Here is a 21,642-nt window from a genome sequence, read left to right as displayed (position 1 = left end):
ATGAGATTTTAGGTCTAATGGAAATTAAATTTTATATTTCACGAAGTAAAATTTTTCATGTTTTGGATAAAAATTAAAAATTTTATAAAATTTCAATTAAAAATTTTTAAAGACTTTTTTGACATAAATTATTTTATGAACTTAAATTAGAAAAAAAATAATTAAAATTATTTTTTAAAATTTTTTGAAGTTCTTAAACTATAAAAATGAGCGCTCAGTATAAAAAAAATTTCTTAAAAAAATTAAAAATAAATTTTGAAATTAATTTTTAAATTTTTTTCGAAACCTTACAATCATTTTTTAAAATTTTAGCTACAAAAAATTAATTTTTAGCTCAAAATTAAATTAAACAACAGTATATTGTCAGTAAAAACTGCTTTTTGTATCGCTACACGATCAAATTTTCTCAACTTTTGGTCAAATTTTATCAAAATTCGTAAAAAAAGTATCGCTAGAAAGGCTTTAAAAGTATAAAAACCGTAAAAAACTTACAAATTTTACTTTTAAAGTTTAATTTCAGTCACAATTCGTCACACAACGAGGCTCAAAGAACACTTTTTCGTGTCTCCTTTTCTCCAACTTTCATTCATCGACATAAAAAATCATCGACGTCAACTTTTTTTGTACACCGCAATCTGAATGTGTCTCTTATATTTATTTCCCTGCACTAAAATACTAAAAATTAAAAAAAAAACTTCTTTGTGATGTTCATCTCTATTTTTTGTGTCACTTGTCCAAGCACTGTCTACATTTTTTTGTTCACAAGGATTCTTCTCTGTCTCTAAAAAACAAAAAAAAACAGCTACACTGCTCTTTTTCCCTTTTTTCAGGATTTACATTGGACGACATTCAGGGAACACTTCTTTAGAGCAAAAAAAAAAAAAAATTAAAAATTAAAAAAAAAAATTAAAACAAAAAAAAAATACAAAAATAAACAAAAAGACACTTTTCAATTTTTTTTAATTAATTAATTTAAAAAAACGCATTTAGTTAAAAAAAAAAAACATTTTTTGGAGAAATACAAACACAATTTAAAATTATAATTTTTGTTGTTAATAACCATGATCTGTATCCAATTCCAATCCAGGTTAATATAAAATTATTTTTAAATTTTTTGCCTTTTTTTCAATAATTTTTTTTATTTTAGTTTAGAATTAATTTAATTTTTATCGCTAACAAATTATTTGACTAACATTTTTTTTTATTTTCTACTAAAAAAAATTAAAATTAACAAAAAATTCATCAATTCATGAAAAAAGAGTTTTTTCGCTAATTTTCTTTACTTTTAACTTTATTTTCGGTAAAAAGTGAGCCCTGGAGTTGTTCGTCGTGCCAATGATGAGCCCTATTAAAAAAAATATTTTTACTCATCTTTACTCTTTTTTACCGTTTTTCTCTTAAAATTTTTCATTTTAGTAAGTTGCGAGTGTCGTTTGGTCCCTAAAAAATTTTAAAAAATTAAGAGAGTGAATTTTTTCTGAAAATTGACTAAAAATGAAGTTTTTTTTTCTACTTACAAAAAATGCATGAGTCCGATTTTTTTCAAAAAAAAATTTTAAGAAATATTTTTTTTATATTTAATTTAATTTTTTTTTTAAAGTTTTATACAAAAAAAAAATTTTTTAACCTGCGGTTTTTGTTTTGTTTGCGCAAAAAAAAATTTTTTTTAAAAGAATTTTATTAATTAATTTTTTTATTTTCGCAGGTGCTTCATATCATCACAATCGTCGACCAACGCGCGTGGATCGTGAGCGTTACAGCGATCGGGGAGATCATCGAGATCGCGGCGATCCGCGTTACATGGAACGTGGCCACAGTTCACATCGTGATTATTCCTCAAGTGCTCGGCAAGACTACAATCGTCACTACGACGACGAATATTTGGTGCATGAAACGTCGGCGTTGCGCGAACGAGATCGCGACCGGGAACGAGATCGCGATCGCGAATGGATCGAACGCGAAAGATATCAGCCGTTGGCGCCGCACCAATCGAGCAGTAGTCCGCACCGAAGGGATGGAAACAATAGAAGGGTGTTGAACGCCATGTAGGAGTCATGGATTTAGGGGTGGGATCACATGGATGATTGTGAACGAGATGTCGAAGATGAGGAAGCGGAAGACGATGGCTTTGAGTACGATGAGTTTTTCTAAATTTTTCTCCGTGAATTTTTAGACTTTCTCACGCAATCGACTTTCATCGACTTTCGAACGCGCACACACACAAACATCGACGTGTCGACATCTTTCATACGGGACTTGATGGAAAATTTCGGAAAAAATTATTTTCGAAACTCAAATCCGGTTCCGTATCTCAACCATCCTGATCTCATCCCTAAAACGCCCTTTTCTTTTATATTTTTTCCATTTACTTCCTCTCTAAACTTCAAAAAAAAAAATTGTAAAACCCACATTTACGGGTAGATTCTTTAGAACACTTCTTAGTTAAACTAAATTAAAAAAAAAAAATTACGAAAAAAATCAATGATGATCTGAATTCATCGCAGGTCGATAATAATTAACAGTATTTTAATCAGTTTAGAAACTATAACTAATTTTTATTAATTAATTAAAATTAACAAAAAAAAATCTTTAAAAAAATTCGTAGCATTTCCCACAACTTTAGAAAATTTTTCACAAAGAATTCACAAATTTTTCTCGTGCAATTCTCGTAGACCGAACCTCTATCTAATTAAAAAAAAAAACTTTATATTACGAACTGTAGACTTTTGCTCGTTCTGTAGGAAAAAATGACTTTTACATCTTAACTTTCCAATTTTTCATAAAACTTTTTTCTTAAAAAAAAATAAAATTAAAAATTTAGTTTAGACCTAAATAAACATAAAGAAATAAAATTATCGAATTAATTTGAAATAAAAAAAAATAAATTTAAATAAAAATGCAATTTTTACAAAACAACCATAGATGATGAAAATTCTTACAAAGAGAACCAAATTAAATAAATAAAATAATGTTTAAAAAAATAGATTAACAGAAATAAAAAAAAGCAAAAAAAAAACTCGAAAAGCTTTAGTTAGGAGAAAAATAATAAATAAATAAAAAGAATGAATTGCAAAAAAAAAGTTTCAAATTTTCGTAATCATGTAGATTTTATTATTTTTTGATAGAAAATGTTAAACATTTTCAAAAAAAAATATATATTTTAATTGTTTAAAAAAATCAATAAAAAAATTGATTGATAAAAAAATAAATCATTGAATTATAATTAATTAATGTATATTTATTAATTAATTAATTATAAATTAAAAAAGACACAAAAAACTATCGATAATCAAGAAAAAATTTATAAATAAACAACAAATTTGGTCTTTTTAAAGAAAACGTAAAAAAATGGAAAGATATTGTATAAAGAAAATTCGCTACCAATTGCCTTGCACTTATAAAAAAAAGATATTATTAATTATTAAAGAAAAAAAAGTAAAAAAAAGCCTCTAACAATTATTGATTAAATTAAAACTTAAAAAAAATAAATAAATAACTTTTTTTTAGAATGTGCTTCAATGTAACTTTTTTAATTTTTTTTATAATTTAACAAAAAAAATTTTTTTTTTATTATTTACTAAATTTGCTCAGAGCTGCTGTTAACATCATCGTAAGCCAATCAAATATAATAAAGAAAAAAAAATAATTAATATAGTTAATAAATTAAAATCGTAATATTAAACGATAAATATTTGATTTATTATGGACCAAAATAAAAAAAAATCAATGAAATTAAATTAATTAATTAATTATAAAAAAATTGATAAAAAATAGTTGATAAGATTTACATAAATAAATAATTAAATGGTAATAATTGTATCCCGAAAAAAAATAACATGGTCAAAAAAGTTATGTTTGTTAAATATTTGATGTTTTATATTGTATATTTAGTACCGCAGCAAAATTCCTTTAATTAACATTTCACTAACATAACATACATATTCTAAAAAAATGTATCTGCTCCAAATAAATAGCTCTCTGTCCAAAAAATAAAACCCAAGAACATTTATAATAATGTTATAATCAGATTTTATTGTTGTATATGTTTTATTATTAATTAAATTAATATTATTAAAAATAAAAAAAAAATATAAAAAATTATTTATTATTAAAAAAATATTTAGTGCGTGTTAGTTTTGTATAAAAAATGTTATATTTTATGTAATTATTTGACGGAATATTTGTCTATTTTATTTGTAATGTTTGTTAAAAAATAAACTAAAATATAGAAAAACGCAAACAGGATAAAACGCATCAAATATAAGATATTTACAAAAAAAAACATAGCCAAAAATTTTCAAAACGAAAAATCATTTTTTATAAAAAAATATAAATAAATGCTTTCAAAAATATTTCTGACAAAAAAAAATTAATCAAATCATCTAAAAAAAAATATAATTGTTAAGTAAACAAAAAATACATAAAAAAATATATTTAAACAAAAAAAAATAATAAAACAAGTTAATCGTTATTAATTATATTTAAACAAAAAATTGTGTTCCCTTCGGTTCATTGTTCAATTGTTGATGAAAGCATTTTTACAGAAGAAAAAAAATAAATATCTTATACATAAAATTAAAAGTACCTTATATAACTAAACTTTAAAAAAAACATACACAGAACACACACTAATAACATACATACAGAAGATACATTATTATTAAAAAAAAATATCAAACAAAATCGAAAAAAAAAATGTTTTTATTCCCTCGAAAATTAAATTAAAATTTAAAAAAGGTGATGATACTAAATAAATAAATAAATATAAAAAAATTTCATAAACAATTCTATTTAAAGACAAAAATCATAATAAAATAAATAAATAAAAATAGCTAAATTAATTCAAACAAAAAAATGCTTATTCGCCCAAAAAACAAAAAAAAATATTAAAAAAAATAATCATCAGTATATTAAATAAAAATAATTAATAATAAATAAATTAAAGAAATAAAAAAACCCTTTTACCTTTTCTTAAAAATAAATTAAAAATATAAAAAAAAACAAAAAAGGTAGCAGCTATTATATTATTAATAAAAATAAAATTATAACATAACACATAAATAAATAAATTAATTAAAAAAGAGTAAATTGATTAAAATCCAAAAAAAACTAAAAAATTTGTAAATAAATAAAATAATAAGTTTAAATAAAAATAAACATGACAAAAAATGATGATGAGAAAAAATTAAATAAAATTTTTATCTAAAAAAAATTTTGTTTTATTTTAACTTAAATTTAATTACAATTAATTAAGAAAAATTATAAAAATTCATTAGAAATCTTTTATGAGTGAAACGCAACTTTACTAATAAAATCTAAAATGTTGATGGGACATAATTGAGCGTAAATGCTGCAATCATAGGACTCTCCACGGATCTCTGCTATGTAATAATCTTCCATGTTTGGTTCTTTTTTTGAAGTGTGAGGACTAAAAATAATTTTTATTTTATTAAAAATTTGTTTTTAGTGAAATTAAATATTTTTACCTTAATAAAATATGAGCAATATCGCCTAAAAATCCGTTATGTTTGGAAAATGATGAATCCACGTGTTCACAAATTGCTCGTAATAGACATTCGTGACCTTTTAATCCATTTCTATATAAAAAATAAATATTTTTTTTTAAAAAATTAATTTAAAAAAAAATTAATTAAATTAATATTTAATTAAATTAAAATAATTAATAATTAATAATTTAAATAATTAAATTAAATTAAATTAAAAAATAATTAAATTAATTTTATTTATTTATTTAGTTTAGTTAAATAAAAAAATATAATTAATTAAATTTTATTCAATTTGTTTGTTTTTTTATTAAAAAAAATATTATTTATTATTTTTTTATTTATAATTTTAATTAATTTATTAATTAAATAAATAATTTTTTTAAATAATTTTTAAAATTTTAATTGATTTTTTAAATTAATTATATTTATATTTATAAATTATAAATTTAATTAAATTAATTAATTAAAATTAAATAAATATTTTTTTATTAATTTTATTTTATTTTTTTATTTAATTTATATTTTATTTAATTAATTATTTTTAACATTAAAATAAAAAAAAAAAAAAAATAATTTCTTACACTTTTAATTTATCTTCAATCCATTGATAAATTCTCCGACGTGTAATAAATGCCTCAAACGGAGGTCTCGTCTCCACAGTCCCATTTCCCAAATATTTTTCACTTAAATCCATATCCGTTAAAGTCTTATTCAATTCATTTCCCTCAAAATCAGCTCTTCTTGTTCTCAATAAAGCCGGACCTGCTGTTATATCCGAAGCTTTAATTGGAACATTGTAATTCGCTTCAAAATTATACGACAAAAAAACATTATAATTCGGCAAATCCAACGGAACAGCAATCGCCAATAACACTCCACACACTGTACTTGGCGGAAAATGAAGGAATGACGAAATTCTTGTCACATAAACTGCTAAAAGGAGTAAAATTGTACGAAACATCGCGCAACGAAATGTTTTCAGTTTGAATTTTAAAATAAAACTAACGTCTTGAAACATTGTATTTTGAGTCATGAACACTTTATGATGGAATTAATTACTAAAAATATTAGGATGAACATGAAAAAATTATTTTTAAGTTTTTTTTATGAGAAATGAAGAAAAAAAAAAGTTAAAAATGGACAAACTCGAAAAATAAGACAAACGTGCTAATTAATTTGTTTGATCAAAAGAGAAATGTTACATTCTAATTAATCGTGCTTCTTAGAATAGTTTCATTTTTATTACGATCAAATATCGACCAAAAACTGCATGTTACCAGATTTCAATTTAACCCACTTTTAAATGGAAATTTTTTTTAAACTAAAACTCGTTTCCGGTAAAATTTGAAAGAAAAAAGCTTTTAAAGCGCCATCTATCGTCATTTTTGAAAAAAGTTCCGTTTTTGCAAGAAAATCTAAAAATAAGTCTCTCCCGCTCTCTCTTACACGAAATTATGCGCGTTCATACGATTTTCTAAGCGAAATCAAGAGCAAGGCAATATGTTCGGATCGTAACATAATTTACTCGCCCGTACTCGTCATACCTCTATGCGCCGTACGGAACGAAAACCCGACCATCCTTTTTACTCATTTTATGCACAAGGTCGCAAAATTTTATGCTTCGCTCGTCGTCGTCGTCGTTCGTCTTCGTGCGCATTCAAAATTTTTACAACCGACAACGAAAAAATTTTCCCAAGTTTTTCAGTCCAAGTTTTTCCTTTGCTTGCTGTTAACCTACAAATTATCTGCGTAGAGCACGGCGGCGGGAGCAAAATACTACACACACAAAATTAAAACAAAAAGGCGGCAGAAACATTTTTAGTTGCTCATTTAAAACAGCTAGCATATATGCAACAACATTATCACAACACGACGACGGAGTCGACACGAAAAATCGATAATTAATTTTGTTGATTGAAGTTTTTTTTTTTGCGTGTTTCGGGAAACTCCAACGGGAAAAAAGTGATTTTTTTGTGAAAAAAAAATAAATAACAGCTGTGCAAATTTTGCAATTTTTCGTAAAAGAAAAAAAAATTGAAAAAAAGACGCTTTCAATGCTAAAAAACGCTTGCAAAGCATAAATTATACGTAATAAAGGACCACTTGTCATCAAGCCTGCTCATTCGTGAAAAATTCATTGTTCGTGCTGCTTCAACACAAAAGAGGTAAGTAGGGAATTACACACAATTCTACTTTACGCTGATAAGTGTTTTGACATAAAATACGAAATTTTGACCTGAAAAGAATTTTAATGCGTCATTTTTTCCATCGCTAAGCCTCAAATCAAGCGAAATCCTTGCTAATGACGAGTTGTAATCTCTTCCGGCTTCCGTTTACCGCGTCGTTAATTATGATTAAATATTTACACAGTGCGCAACGATACACAACAATTATTTCTTAAAGAGACCTTTGTGGGTGCTAAAAATGTGTTGAGCGTCTTTCAACGTTATTTAATGGAAAGACCGAAAAAAATTTATTTTTTGTTTGTTCGGCAAATAAATTTGGTTCAACAAACATTCATAGCTAAAAATATCAATTCAACCCCTTTTTTGGGCTAAATATATTTGATACGGTCTAAAAATACAAAAAAAAGGATTTGAAAAAAAAAATGTTTTATCAATCAAATTACTTGCACGAGCTTTTTAAGGTCAATAACCAGAAAAAAAAGTTTTTTTTTTTAAATGAGAACGACAAAAAAAATAAATTGTGGCTCTTTTGTTGGAAATCTAGTTAGAATACAGTCCGTTCAATGACATGAAGCGGCGTGGGGAAGCCTTTGCAAACAAAGAACGTTGTACGTTGATTTGTAGTTGAATAGGGAAATAGAAGGAATTATAATGTATAAGGCGTCTCCTCAGATATAGAATAGTCTGGAAATTGTCAATATTTGATGGAATTGACCTATTTTTGTCAAATTTTGAGCGGGAGTTTATTTAAATTGAATAAAAATTAATAAATATTTAAATTTTTAAGGAAAAAATTTAATTTAATAATTTTTTTCATATTTTTTAAATATAGATTTTATTTAAAATTTTTAAATAAATAAATTTTATTTTTTTTTAATTTAAAAAAAAATTAAAAATATTCTTAAATAAAAAATTAAATTATTTTTTTTATTTAACATTTTTAAAAAATTCGAAATTTAATTAAAAAATATTTTTAAAAATTAATATTTTTTTCATAAAAATTTTATATGAATTTAAATAAATTTTATCTAATTAATTTAAATTATTTAATTATTTTTTAGTTATTTAAAAAAATTATTTAAAATGAAAATTAATTAAAATTAAAATAAATTAATTTTTTTTTAATTATTTAATTATTTTATAATAATTTAATTTAATTATTTATTAAAATTATTATTTAAAATTATTTAATCAATTTTAATATTTTCTTGAAAATTTTCTTTTTCAAATTTTGATGAAATATTACTAAAAAATTTAATTTTTGAGTTTGATTTTAATATCTCAATAAAATTAAAAACTATGATTCAAAAAAAATTTTTTGGGCTTGAAAATGAAAAAAAAATAATATTTATTTCGAAAAAACCTAAAAAACTGTAAATTTTTCAACTGTCAAAATAATTCTCAAGAAATTTTTTTCAAGATCCTTTTTGACATTGAAACCAATCCAACCATAAATTACCCTTTTTCTGTCATTTCGCTCCAAATAAATTTGGATCTTTATAAAAAAATGTCTATTTGAAATTGTTAAACATTCAAATAAAACGATAGAAGCATGCCCAAAATATTATGAGATTACGTGCCCTCTCGACACCCTTCTTCGCCGCTTACCGCACGCCACGCAGACTCATTGTTTGTAGTACGAAATGTGTGTAAATGCCTCACCTTGATTTTCATGTTGTGTCTCCGTGCTCGAGTTACGCCACAGAACAATCAACATTACACACAAATCGTGTAGTTGAAACGATGCGAGAGAAATTCATCTCAACATCGTGAAAATATCATCATCATCGGGCATGCAAAGAAGAAGCATGCAGCAGCAAAAAATTGGCAATGATTGTGCGCATGCGCTGTTGTGTCGCTGTGATTTAACATAACGAACAAAAAAAAACTGATGATGGGCCAAGCATGTTGTGTCTACAAATCAACAAAAGGAACCGGGACTCTTTATAATCTTACATGCTCATGAGCACCCGTTTTTATTACGAGATTTTTATGAGAGTCAATCGATTTATAAAAAAAAAGTTCATGAGCAAAAAAAAAATTATTTTGCACTCTGCGAGATGAATTTTCTCTAAATTAAAATTAAAAATTAACATGCAGTCTTGTTCGTGCGTCGTAACAGTTCAAATCGAAAAACATTATTCTAAAAAAAAAATATTATTCAATTTCTGGCGCAAATCTCTTGTGACGAAACTGACCTTCTTTTTTTTTTGCTAAACACACACACACACACGAGAGAAAAAATAAATAAAAAATTTCGCCGACTAGAAATAGTTCAAGATCAAATTTTTCTTTCGCAGACGTGTGTCCGGTTTTTTTTTATCTCTTTTCAAAAAAAAAAAAAATGCGAGTTTTTTTTCATTAACAAAACAAAAATCATAAATTTTTTCAATTAAGTAACAGGTAAGCTAATGAAAATATCGATTTCCGTGCAACGAAGTGACCTTTGCCCTTTCAACATTAGCTTTGATGTTAATTTTATACCTCATGCAATAAAAGTGTGGCGCTTTTCAATTTCTCTCCGATCATTGAAGACTAATAAATCAATGTCACAAAGTCTTTATCGGTGACATTTCAATAAGAAGTCAATCATCGTTATTTTTTGTCATAAAAAAAAATGTTGCGGTATATAAACGTTTTGATGAAAAAAATAGTAAAATAAATGAGTAAAAGGACGTGGCATGCAATATTCAGTTTTTAATGAGTTACGTGAGGACAACTATTTATGTAAATACTTATAAAGAGCGCGACAAATTAATCTTGTTTGTTTTGTAATTTATTGTTATTATTTATATGAGTTTGAGGAGTTTGTGAAAAAAATGCTCTTTTGTGGTTTTTTAATGGTCTGTCTGTTAAATAGGAGTTTTTATAATATAAAAATATTTAAAAAAAAAAATGAAATTCGGTGAATTTTGCACATAAAATATGTATGGGAGTAAAATTGCACTTTGATAAAAATTTGTCAAGTCAGGTCTGTAAAGAAGGACGTTTTCAATGTTTCATTTAATTCAACTTCACTATAATACTTCAGTATTCAAAAACATGAGCATTTACGAAATTTCGTTCTTTCAGATGAAAAGTTATTATTAATTCCCTCGATTTTTTTTTATTAACTAGCAGCCTTTTTTTCTAAAATTTTTAGAAACACAGAGCTTTGATGGCGCTTAATACAAGAAATGTAAACATTTTCGCTTTTTTTCATCTTTCTCATTGAACTCGAATAACTTGTCTTCTAAGAATTCTTTTAAATGGCAAATAATCATAGATTACTTTTTTTGTCGTCCTTTCAGAAACGATGCTCATAACTTCATTTAAGACGGTTCTTTATGCAATCCGCCGCTTAAAAAACGATTTGTTTATATCAAACTTGTATTATCTCCTCTGATAGGTTGATATATAGGATAACGTGAAATATTGTCTGTTTCATGCAAATTTTCCTTTTCTTTTTTGAATTTTCAACGTATTCGATTATGACTGCTTATTGCTTATAATTTCACTTATAATTATCGTATCGTTGAGACCTGAAAAAAAATAATTAAATTAATTTTTATTAATTAAATCCTTATTAAATTTTTTTAATAAAAATAACGATCTTAATCTAATTCAAATATATTTCAAGTGCAAACTTCACAATCAATTTTTAAAAAAAAAATCTAATCAACAATTTAATATTTTATGTCAAAATACACATTTTATGATCAAGATCTTTATATTTTTATCACATTTTTACCAAGTATAATAAATTTGTTATAAAGATATCCATGAAATGTCAATATTAGACATTTTTTATAGATATTAAAGGAAAATTTTGCAATATTTCTTTTTTGTCATTTATGCTTTCTATAATTTCACGTGGGAGTCTTTCTGATCAGAAAAGTTTTCTTATAGAGGAAAAAATGCATTAAAATGACATATCTGACAATTATATTCCTTACAGTCCCTTAATAAAAATTTAATACATTTTTTTTACCTTCGATGGAAAAAATACGCTTTACCAACACAATTTCGCAAAACCAATAATTTCACTTCCTGAAAAGAAAAAAATAAATAAATATTACGAAAAAGCTTTAAATATTAAAATAAATTACGTTGACAGCTACCTTGCACTTTTTATTGTTATTGAAACCTTTACAAGGCTTCCTTCTTTTGCGATTTTATTTTAAAATAATTCTCAATAATTAGATTATCTTTGAAAATATTATGCATTACTCACTTTTGAGTTGAGAGAATTCAAGAAAAAGTCCGTGAAAAAGGTTAGATTTTTCTCGAAAAAATTTAAAACTTACCAGTCGCTTCCATCGAAACTTTCTTTTTTTTCTCTGCTCTCATCTCTGCTGAAATGCAATCTCAGTTCATCACACTCAGTCTCAGACAAAATGGCGCAATAACTTTATTTATTTATTATTTATTCGTCGAGTCCAATTTTAATTTCGTAACTTTCACCTAAAAACAAAAATTATTCTATTTTTAAATTTTTTTTCGTACGTCATTTTGTGTAAATTATTTTGTACTCACAGAAAAAGAGGAAAAACAGCATCTCCGTGCATAGAAACAACAAAACACGTGTTGAAATCAATATGTAGCTTTTTTAAACAAATAGCTCTATTTTTCGGCGCAACAGAAAAAAAATTGAAAATTTTGGCAATGAGTTAATGAACTGCTGATGAGATACAGATGATGATGATGATTATTAAAAAAAATAAGAACCTTGTTTTGAACTTTTTGCCGTTAATGTTGTTGTTGCTTGCTTGAAAAATGAGGAAAAAATTTGTAAATATTTTTTGGCAAAATCGCAATTTTTGATTTGTTGTATCTCTTCTGTTGATCTGTTCTTCTTGGAAAACAACGATGTTTTTTTTTGCTTGCATTGGAAACTAAAAGAACAAAAAAAATAATAAATTTTACAAAAAAAAAATGATAAATGTTAGAGAAAAATCTACCCTTTTTATTCTTGGCACCGAACGTCAAGGTTACCGTCGAAATTGGGGCTAAATTTTAGTGTAACGATCAAATTTGATGCGACTCCTTTTTGATGTTTTTTTTTTGTCCATCGTTCCGTCGTCGCTCATTAATTAATCATCATTAAATGTGTCGTCTTGGCACGATTAGCCGGTCATCGTAAACCGGAATCAAATGCCAAAAAAATGTCTCTTGAACACGTTTTTTCTTTTTTCTCGAACGCATGTCATGTGAACGAACAAAGAACACAAAAGATCTCGCACGTCATTTTTTTTTTGCATAGAAAAAAAATTTTTTGGTTCTAAAATTAGAAATTTTTTTTCGCGCTGCTGAGTGAACGACAGTTGCTTGATCTTTTGCTACAAGAAAAGTTGCGTGACACGAAATTCTTTGCATACTAACGGTGACAAGCGACGCACATGCTGATGCCTAAAACTCGAGGACGGCAATAAATTTTGGCGAACGCACACCTTTGAGAGTTTTTTCTTGCGGTTTGACGTCAACGTGGGTCGTAAACGTCACGAAAAAGCTAAAAAAAAGCTTTGAAAAATTAATGCACGTGTCTAAAAATATTTTTTTCAATAAAAAATAAAAGCATCAATTGCTCGATGCATGCAGACTTGTCAAGAAAAACAATCAGATACTTTTTTTCTCGTAGTAAATAAAAACTGATGGGAAAACGTGATTGAAAAATTTATAACAAACAGCTGAAGTCGTCGTCGTTGCAAGAACATTAAAACAATGAAAAATAAAATAAAAAATCTTTCTCATCACGGAATTGAATCAACACCTTACACAAGTCGACATGAATTGAGTGGTTTGACATGAAAAAATATTTCTTTTGATTTTTTTTCCTTCTGGCTTTTTTTTTGCAACTGTTTGATTGATTGATCGATCCACGTGTGGCGTGATTGGAGGCAATTTAAAGTGAGAATATTTCAATTTTTTATTAACATTGGTGAGTCAGTCAATTGCGAATGAAGAAAAAAAATATTTTTTATAAAGTCCAAAGATTTTTCATGTGAGTCAACGGCCCAACTACAGTAAATATTTATCGACAATTAGATAAATAAACAAAAATTTGGCGTTCGTGCGTTTTTTTGTATGAAATTTCTATAAGCAAATTAACAATCAATAAGTGCTGATTTTTTTTACTGTGCATTTTGTATTTTCCAGACACGAGGTTTTGTTTGATTTTTTGTGACTCATAATATGAATTTTGAGTTATTTTTCTGAGAAACTTTTATTATTTAAAAAAATTATTCAAAAAATTTCTAATTATTCAAAAAAAATTTTTTAATTTTTTATTTTTTTTAAATTAGGTAAATTATTATTTTTTTTTTTATTTTCAAAAGTTAATTAATTTAATTTAAATAACTTATTTTTCAATATTTTAATAAGTTAAAAAAAATTTTTAAATTATTTTTTTATTTAAAAATTTTTAATAAATTATTTAAATAACTGAATTCCGTCAAATAATATTTTTTTAAAATTATAAATTAATTTATTTAGATTTATTTATAATTTTAATTTTATTTTTTTTTTATTTATAAAAAATTTAATTTTAATATTTTTTTAATTTTTTTTTATAAAAAAATTCTCATAATTTTTTTAAAATTTTTATATTTTATATATATTTTAATTTTTTAAATTAATTAATAATAAATTTTATTTGATTAGTTTATTTATTTTATTAATTTAATTTTAATTAAATTATTTAGTAAATTAAATAATAAATATATTTTTTTAGTTTTTTAGATAAATAATTGTTTAAAAAAAATTAAATTAATTTTTTTAAATTTTTAGTATAAAATTTCTTTTTAAAAATTGTAAAAAAAAAGTTATATTTACCTAACGTTTATACCATTAAGGCAATAAATAGCACCTTATTTGCACTCTTTGTCGTCTACTTCGCCATCGTCACATTCAATCGCAAGTCAAGTCATAACAATAATCGTTCTGTAAATAATAAGACAATGTTCGTTTGAATGGCTTGCATGCACTTTGTAACGATAATATTTGTTCCTGTCCTGTCGCTCGACGACACTGATTGATCTTCCTGAATGAGAAGTTCAAGTATTTGATTTGCATAAAATGAGAAAGTTGACATGTGAAATTTTTATTTAATTTTTTTTTTAATTTAAATAATTTAAATTTATTTTTTTTCTTTAATTCAAAGAAAAGTCAAAAATTTATTAATTTTTTAAAAATTAAATTTTCTCATGTTTTTACAGAAAAATTAGATTTTATGAAAAAATTAAAAATTTTTTTTTACCTAAAATATTACTTAAAATTATTATTTTTAAAAATTTTACAAAAAAAAGTAAAAAAATTATTTTTTATTTTATTTTTTTAAATTAAATTTAATTTATTTTTTATATTTTCAGCTTTTCATTATTATTTAAATTTTATTAAAAATTAAATTTATTTATGTTTTCAAACAAAAAAAAAATTAAATTCATAAAAAAATTATGAAATTAAAATAAAAAAAAACCAAAAAAAATTAATTAAATTAAAATATTTTTTTTTTAAAAAAAAAAATTAAATAATTATTTACTTAAAAACAAAATTAATTAAAAATTATGATTTCAAAAATATGAGAAAACATTTAAAAAATAAACGTTTTGAGGAATAAAACTATAAAAAAATGAATAAAAATCTAATTTTTTTTTTACTAAATTCATCAAAAGTCAAATTTCTTATAAAAAAAATCATCAAAACATCAAATTTTTGGTTCAACTCAACGTCACTCACTTCACCCGTTCGTCAAAAGTCAACACAAAACTTCTTGCAGTGTAACCGGCTACACACATGACACACACCCGACACCTCCGTAGATACAACAAAACGCCGGTTCTGTTCGTGTAAACTACCGTGCAATGCGATGCGATGCGAGTTATCGACATATTTATAGTTCCTCGGCATATTCTTACGGAACACTTTTCGTCGTGTCGGTGTCGTACGAGTTAGAGAGTCTTTCTATGCAAATGCGATGCAGGCACACGTACCTCGTGTATACGGAAAGTACCACACCGAGATTCCCTTAGAGATCTTGGGCATGCAATATCTATCGAGTTTAGTTCTTGCTTGACACTTGTCGTGAAATGACCTAAAAATAGAGAGAGAGAATCCGAAAAAAAATATTAGAATTTTTTATTTTTGTTATAAATATAGAAAGAAATTTTTTTTTCGAAAGAATTGAACAAGAAGTGATTAAATTTCTTTCTTTCACAAGTGTCTCGAGTGAATTTGACGTCAATTGTTAAAAAATCCATTGAATTTTATTTTAAATTGTTAAAAATTTTGGTAAGTTATTTTTTATCGAATTTTTTTTAACCGAAAAAAATCGTTGAACTTTAACCCAAAAACCTCTATTAAATAATTATCACATTGCCGTGCGTTAAATATGCATGACAAGGAAGAAAATTAACTCTTGTGTGTTAATAAATCTAGCTGGGTCATTGTCGCCACGTGGAATTTCACGAAGGACATTTTTAATTGAAAAAATTTTCACACTTTGTGTCACTCAAAACACTCGCGAGTCACGAAATTGTTGTTTTTCAATTAGATGACAATTAAAATGGAATGATTACTGTTTCAGTTTGGACTGATTAGCACGTGTGACGTCGTCAAATTAACTGGCATGACAAATTTTAACACTTTTTTTTGTTTCTTGGATTTTTTTTTAAATTCGCGAATTCTAAAAAAGTTGTTTTGACAACAAAAAAAAAATTAAATTTTTTAGATTCATTGACCCGACTTTTTTTCAATAGAAATCTTTCTATTTCTGCACGTCTGTACGAACAATTTTTTTTTGCAAAAAAGGTACAAAGTCGAAAACGTCGAGTCAGACAAAATTGGTTGATTGCTTTGCAAATACCGTGTTTGTTTATTTATTTACATTTCAAACTGATAATCTGCTGATCTAAATTTTTGTTTTTGAAAAAAAAATCGTTTTTGTGATTTTTTGGCTTAGATTTTAATCAAATGCGCTTTTATTGAATTTTATCAATTACAGAAATTTTTAAAACAAAAAAAAATTAGTTGAAGACATGAAAATGTAAATAAACAAAAAAAAATGCATTAGATGATGAAATTTGTAACACAAGCCGAAAGTTGCTTGTCCTCTCAAGGACACATGTGATTTACAAAAAAGACACGAGACGACAAAAAATGTCGAAAGAAGAGGAAGAAGCGATAAGGAAAGAATTTTTTTTTTAAAAAAGAGGCATGAAGTCATACATTTTTTTTTTTTTGAGTAAAAAGGAAATCAGAACTAAAACCTGTTATTGAAATTCATTAAAAAAAAATTGTAAACAGAATAAGAAGAAAGAGGAATGGGAAGAATTGAATGCAAGAAATAAAAGAAGAGAAAGGATAAAAGCGTCTTTTAGTGCAATGGAGAGAAAGAAAAAAATGAATAACAGACATATTTGGGACAACAAGAGCAAAGTTGTTGACAAAAGTGTTACCAAATGATCAAAAAGCGATTGTTTTATGGAAAATTTAGAGGATTGAGATTGTCAGAGATGGATTTGGAGTTTATTCTGTCAGAATTTCCTCATGCTACATTAAAATTTTTCAACATCTGAAGAGCTAACTTTTAAAAAATGAGAAATTTGAAGAGCTAACTTTTAAAAAATGATAAATTTGAAGAGCTAACTTTTAAAAAATGAAAAATTTGAAGAGCTAACTTTTAAAAAATGAAAAATTTGAAGAGCTAACTTTTAAAAAATGAGAAATTTGAAGAGCTAACTTTTAAAAATTTGAGAAATTTGAAGAGCTAACTTTAATAATTTGAGAAATTTGAAGAGATAACTTTAATAATTTGAGAAATCTGAAGAGCTAACTTTAATAATTTGAGAAATTTGAAGAGCTAACTTTTAAAAAATGAGAAATTCGAAGAGCTAACTTTTTAAAAATGAGAAATTGAAGAGCTAACTTTTTAAAAATAAGAAATTTGAAGAGCTAACTTTTAAAAAATCAGAAATCCGAAGAGCTAACTTTTAAAAAATGAAAAATCTGAAGAGCTAATTTTTAAAAAATGAGAAATTTGAAGAGCTAACTTTTAAGAAATGAGAAATTTGAAGAGCTAACTTTTAAAAAATGAGAAATTTGAAGAGCTAACTTTAAAAATTTGAGAAATTTGAAGAGCTAACTTTTAAAATTTGAGAAATTTGAAGAGCTAACTTTTAAAAAATGAGAAATTTGAAGAGCTAACTTTTAAAAAATGAGAAATTTGAAGAGCTAACTTTTAAAAAATGATAAATTTGAAGAGCTAACTTTTAAAAAATGAAAAATCTGAAGAGCTAACTTTTAAAAAATGAGAAATTTGAAGAGCTAACTTTTAAAAAATGAGAAATTTGAAGAGCTAACTTTTAAAAAATGAGAAATTTGAAGAGCTAACTTTTAAAAAATGAGAAATTTTAAGAGCTAACTTTTATAAGTTAATAAAATTTTATACTTTTATCGACCTCGCCCTGTTTCGTCACATTTCCCATGCTACTTTATTCTTCGAGTTGATAAAAAAGTTGATAACTTTTTTTTTTAATTTTTCTCATGTGAATAATAATCGTTAAACTCATTCACGTACGCTTAATGCGATTAATCAACTCGGTGCAAAAATAAAAAGCTCATGAATAAATTCTGTGCTGCAGGTCAGTGTCCATAAACTGGTTATCATTAGGCGCGACGCGGCGTTGAGGCAAAAGGAAAGCAACCAAATGTTGCATGCGACGAACGCGTGATCGCTGTTGCTGCTACTAACTACAACGTTCAACCAAAAAAAAAATGTACCTACAACTAATTTACTGCCGATGTGTGTTTGAGTCAATTTATCTCTCTCTCTAACGTTTCCCATTCTTTTTTTTTGCTTCTGACACATTTATAAATAATGTCTTCGTTAGTTCAATAAATTATCAAGTGAATTTAGAAGAGACACAATGGTGAGTGATTAAGAAGCCGCAAGTCGGAGGAAATTGATATGCGACGTGTTTGTTTGCGGAACGGAATCAATTATGCTAATAACATCGCAAAAACCAACAATAACAACGAAAAAAAAAATAATGGATTGCTCCTGAAATGTCCTTGTTGCTTACAATGTTTTTATAAATTCCGCCCATTAGCCGAGTCGTGTGCGCTTATTGATGTTCAATCAATTATTTATGCAAAAAAAGCGATGAAGCGTAATAGTATTTTATGTAAATAAAATAACTAAACGAGCGTAAACATTAAATTGTAGTTTGAGAGTAAATTACTAATGAGAATTTACTGCGAGCTGGAAAAGGATTAAAATTAATTTTATTGCTCAATGAACCAAACATTTTAAGATTTTAAGTAAAAATCGTTAACAATGAATTTCTTTTAAAATTTTTCAAAAAAATTTTTTTTTAAGTAAAGAAATTTCGCTTAAAATTGTTTTTTTTTAAACTTTGTAACGCAATAACACAAATTCTGTTTTACAAATCATTATGAAGTTTTCTGAAAATTTATTCGTTTAAATTAGCAAAAAGTTTATGTGTTAAAAAAAATGAAAAAAGTCCCATGAAAGTCTTGAAAAATAAAAATTTTGAATGTAATGTACATTGCATACTCTAAAGGGGCACTTTTAAATATTTTTATTTAAAAAAAAAATTTTTAATTTTTTTTATTAATTTTTAAAATTTAATTGAAATTTTAATTAAATACCAGAAATTTTGAATGTAAAAAAATGATAAAATTCTTGTCGAAAAATACAAAAAAAAAAAATTTGATATGTAAGATCAATTACATATCTTAAAAAAGCTTTTATCAGAAAACAATATTAATTGCATAATGTTAAATTTTTTTTACGAAAACAATTTTTTTAAAATATTTCGATTTTTTTTAATATTTAATATTTTAATATTTGAAAAAAATATTTAATATAAAAATAATATTTTTTTAAAATTTAAAATAAATTTAAAATTTTTTTTAAAATAATTAAATTTAATTTTTTCACTTATTTAATTAATTTAAATTAAATTAAATTTTTTGATTAAATTCAATTAACATAATTGAAATTTGATTTAATTTAAATTATTTAATATAATAATTAAATTAAAAATAAATTAATTTTTGAAATTAAATTAAATTTTATATAAAATTAAAATAAATAAATTATAATCAATAATTTTTTTTTAATTTTATAAATTTTTTATTTTTAATTTTTTTTTTTTTAAATTTTATCAATTTAGAACGAAAAAAAAATTACAGGAAATCGAAAGTTAGTCATAAAAACAAAAAAAAAAAATCAAATTAAACGAAATTCAATATTTAATTATCACATGACATCTCAGATGACACATTTTTGTCCGATGACAAATTCTTTGTTTTGCATTTATCAAACTCAACAATCAACTTATTTTTGTGCCAACTTTGTTTTCAATATTTTTTCACTCCACACAGCAATAACTTACTTTCTTAATGACAAAAAAATGCATAATAAAAATATTATTATTGCAATTTATTGCACTTCTTCGAAAAAAACAACCAAGAATTTGTCGAAAAAAAAACACGTGATTGACATTTTACTTTTTTTCTCTTTTCAGAATTATTTTTGTTTTGAACTAAAAAAGAAAAAGAAGAAAACTCAACCAGAATGCAGGACAAAATTTGCGAAGTACCCCCGTCACAATGGGAAGAATTACGCGACATGTTTGCAGCTGATTGGCCTCGCAACATTTACGCCTACAACTTGCTCGAGAATTATCTTCAATGGCGAGAACGTGATCCGAAAATCAAAAATTTGAAGATTTTTGCGTTGAATGGCGATTACAGCGATGGAACTTTTGTTGTTGTTGTAAGTTTTTTATTTTTTTTTTAAATAATTTTTTTTTTTTTTTTTTTACTAATTGAAACTAAAAAACGTTCGCACGTAAATTTGACAAAGTTCCTGCTTCTTCGGTCAAATTAATGGGCGCTGTAACGGTTTTCGACTAAGTTTCTCGTTGTGATGGATATTTTTTTAATTTTTTTCTGAATTTTTTCGCAGGATCGGTATCAGATTTTTGTAAACACACTCGACGAAAGTCAATTGCGACTGAAGAAATTGCTGGATTTGTTGGATTGGAGTAAGGGATTTCAGGTGCATGCGGTGTTGAAGCGTTACAGACCGTTGATAATGGAGATAATTGAGAAGAAGAATTTGGTAGCTGAGTTGGAATTCCACACGTACATGCAGTATTTGCCGAAAGAGGAAGCCGAGCATTTCGATGAGACGTAAGTCGTGCGATTTTTGATGGATTTTTTAAGAGGAAATTTTTTTTTTGTTGCAGACCCCCAGATGGCATCACGTTGAAGCCAATGACGAGCTTGGAGCACGCGATTCAGGCCAACAAGGCATGGTTGTTCCACGACGAGGGTTCGCTCTTCTTCATCAAGCGCCTGATGGAATGGAACGAAAATATCGGGGCATTCAATGAAAAAGACGAGCTCGTTGCATGGTGCTTTAGGTAACGGTTGAACTATCCACGGATTCGAAGTGCTTACCTCCTATTTTAGGTTCCAATTTGGCGGACTTGGATTGCTCCATGTCACGGACAAGTACAAGCGGAAAGGCCTTGGCAGCACGATTGTCAAGACAATGGCGAAGCGCCTGGCGTTGCTTGGCAGCGATACGATCGCGAGTGTCGTGACGCACAATCAGCCCTCGCTCAATATGTTCCAAAAACTTGGGTTCCGCGAAATCGACGAGGTCTCTTGGATACACACAGTCCCACTCGTGCCTTCCAAATGGGTCGATTAAGATGAAGAAGTCGTAACAACTTCCAACAATCCGACAGACGCCCAATAATTTTCAGTTTTTTATCATTTTTTTTACTCCCGTCTTCCCGAACATTGTTGGATGCTGTGCGAAAAAACCGACTTCATGATGACAAACACACACAACTTTATTATTTTATACCTTTTTCTTTCTTTTTTCTCTCTTTTAAGCACATTTACCTTCTAAAATGTTATCTTACAGGAGGCAC

General features: G+C 25.7%; 3 protein-coding genes across 10 annotated transcripts in view; 2 read left to right on the top strand and 1 right to left on the bottom strand.

The window, feature by feature from the left end:
• The window catches only part of LOC134828339 (voltage-dependent L-type calcium channel subunit beta-1), a 53,664-nt gene extending 51,293 nt beyond the window's left edge, over positions 1 to 2,371 (top strand). For 6 of the 7 annotated variants that reach the window (XM_063841272.1, XM_063841274.1, XM_063841273.1 and 3 more), the window contains one exon: positions 1,706 to 2,371. In XM_063841272.1, coding sequence (XP_063697342.1) covers positions 1,706 to 2,049 — 344 coding nt within the window. In that variant the 3' untranslated portion in view covers positions 2,050 to 2,371. Of the gene's footprint in view, positions 1 to 1,308; positions 1,416 to 1,705 lie in introns of all 7 variants that reach the window. The other variant, XR_010161897.1, reaches the window with a different exon arrangement.
• A 2,912-nt stretch (positions 2,372 to 5,283) lies between these two features.
• LOC134828396 (uncharacterized) lies at positions 5,284 to 6,468 on the bottom strand. The gene is made up of 3 exons (XM_063841372.1): positions 6,089 to 6,468; positions 5,487 to 5,597; positions 5,284 to 5,428 (listed from the first exon to the last, which is right to left on the bottom strand). Exons 1-3 carry the CDS (start codon positions 6,466 to 6,468, stop codon positions 5,284 to 5,286), a joined length of 636 nt encoding a protein of 211 aa, XP_063697442.1.
• Positions 6,469 to 7,248: 780 nt separating this feature from the next.
• On the top strand, positions 7,249 to 21,445 carry LOC134829794 (uncharacterized). 2 transcript variants are annotated; one of them, XM_063843051.1, is made up of 5 exons: positions 7,249 to 7,672; positions 20,221 to 20,471; positions 20,664 to 20,890; positions 20,947 to 21,123; positions 21,173 to 21,445. In XM_063843051.1, the coding sequence occupies exons 2-5, from the start codon at positions 20,271 to 20,273 to the stop codon at positions 21,414 to 21,416; spliced, it is 849 nt and encodes a 282-aa protein (XP_063699121.1). In that variant the 5' UTR covers positions 7,249 to 7,672; positions 20,221 to 20,270; the 3' UTR covers positions 21,417 to 21,445. The 2 variants fall into 2 exon arrangements, with proteins under 2 accessions (XP_063699121.1, XP_063699120.1); XM_063843050.1 differs by lacking the exon at positions 7,249 to 7,672 and adding an exon at positions 15,751 to 15,958.
• Positions 21,446 to 21,642: the final 197 nt, after the last annotated feature.

The sequence above is a fragment of the Culicoides brevitarsis genome, chromosome 2, assembly GCF_036172545.1.
Source record: "Culicoides brevitarsis isolate CSIRO-B50_1 chromosome 2, AGI_CSIRO_Cbre_v1, whole genome shotgun sequence".
Taxonomy (NCBI): domain Eukaryota; kingdom Metazoa; phylum Arthropoda; class Insecta; order Diptera; family Ceratopogonidae; genus Culicoides; species Culicoides brevitarsis.
The sequence above is the reverse complement of the archived record's forward strand: the minus strand, read 5'-3'. Positions and strand labels throughout refer to the sequence as shown.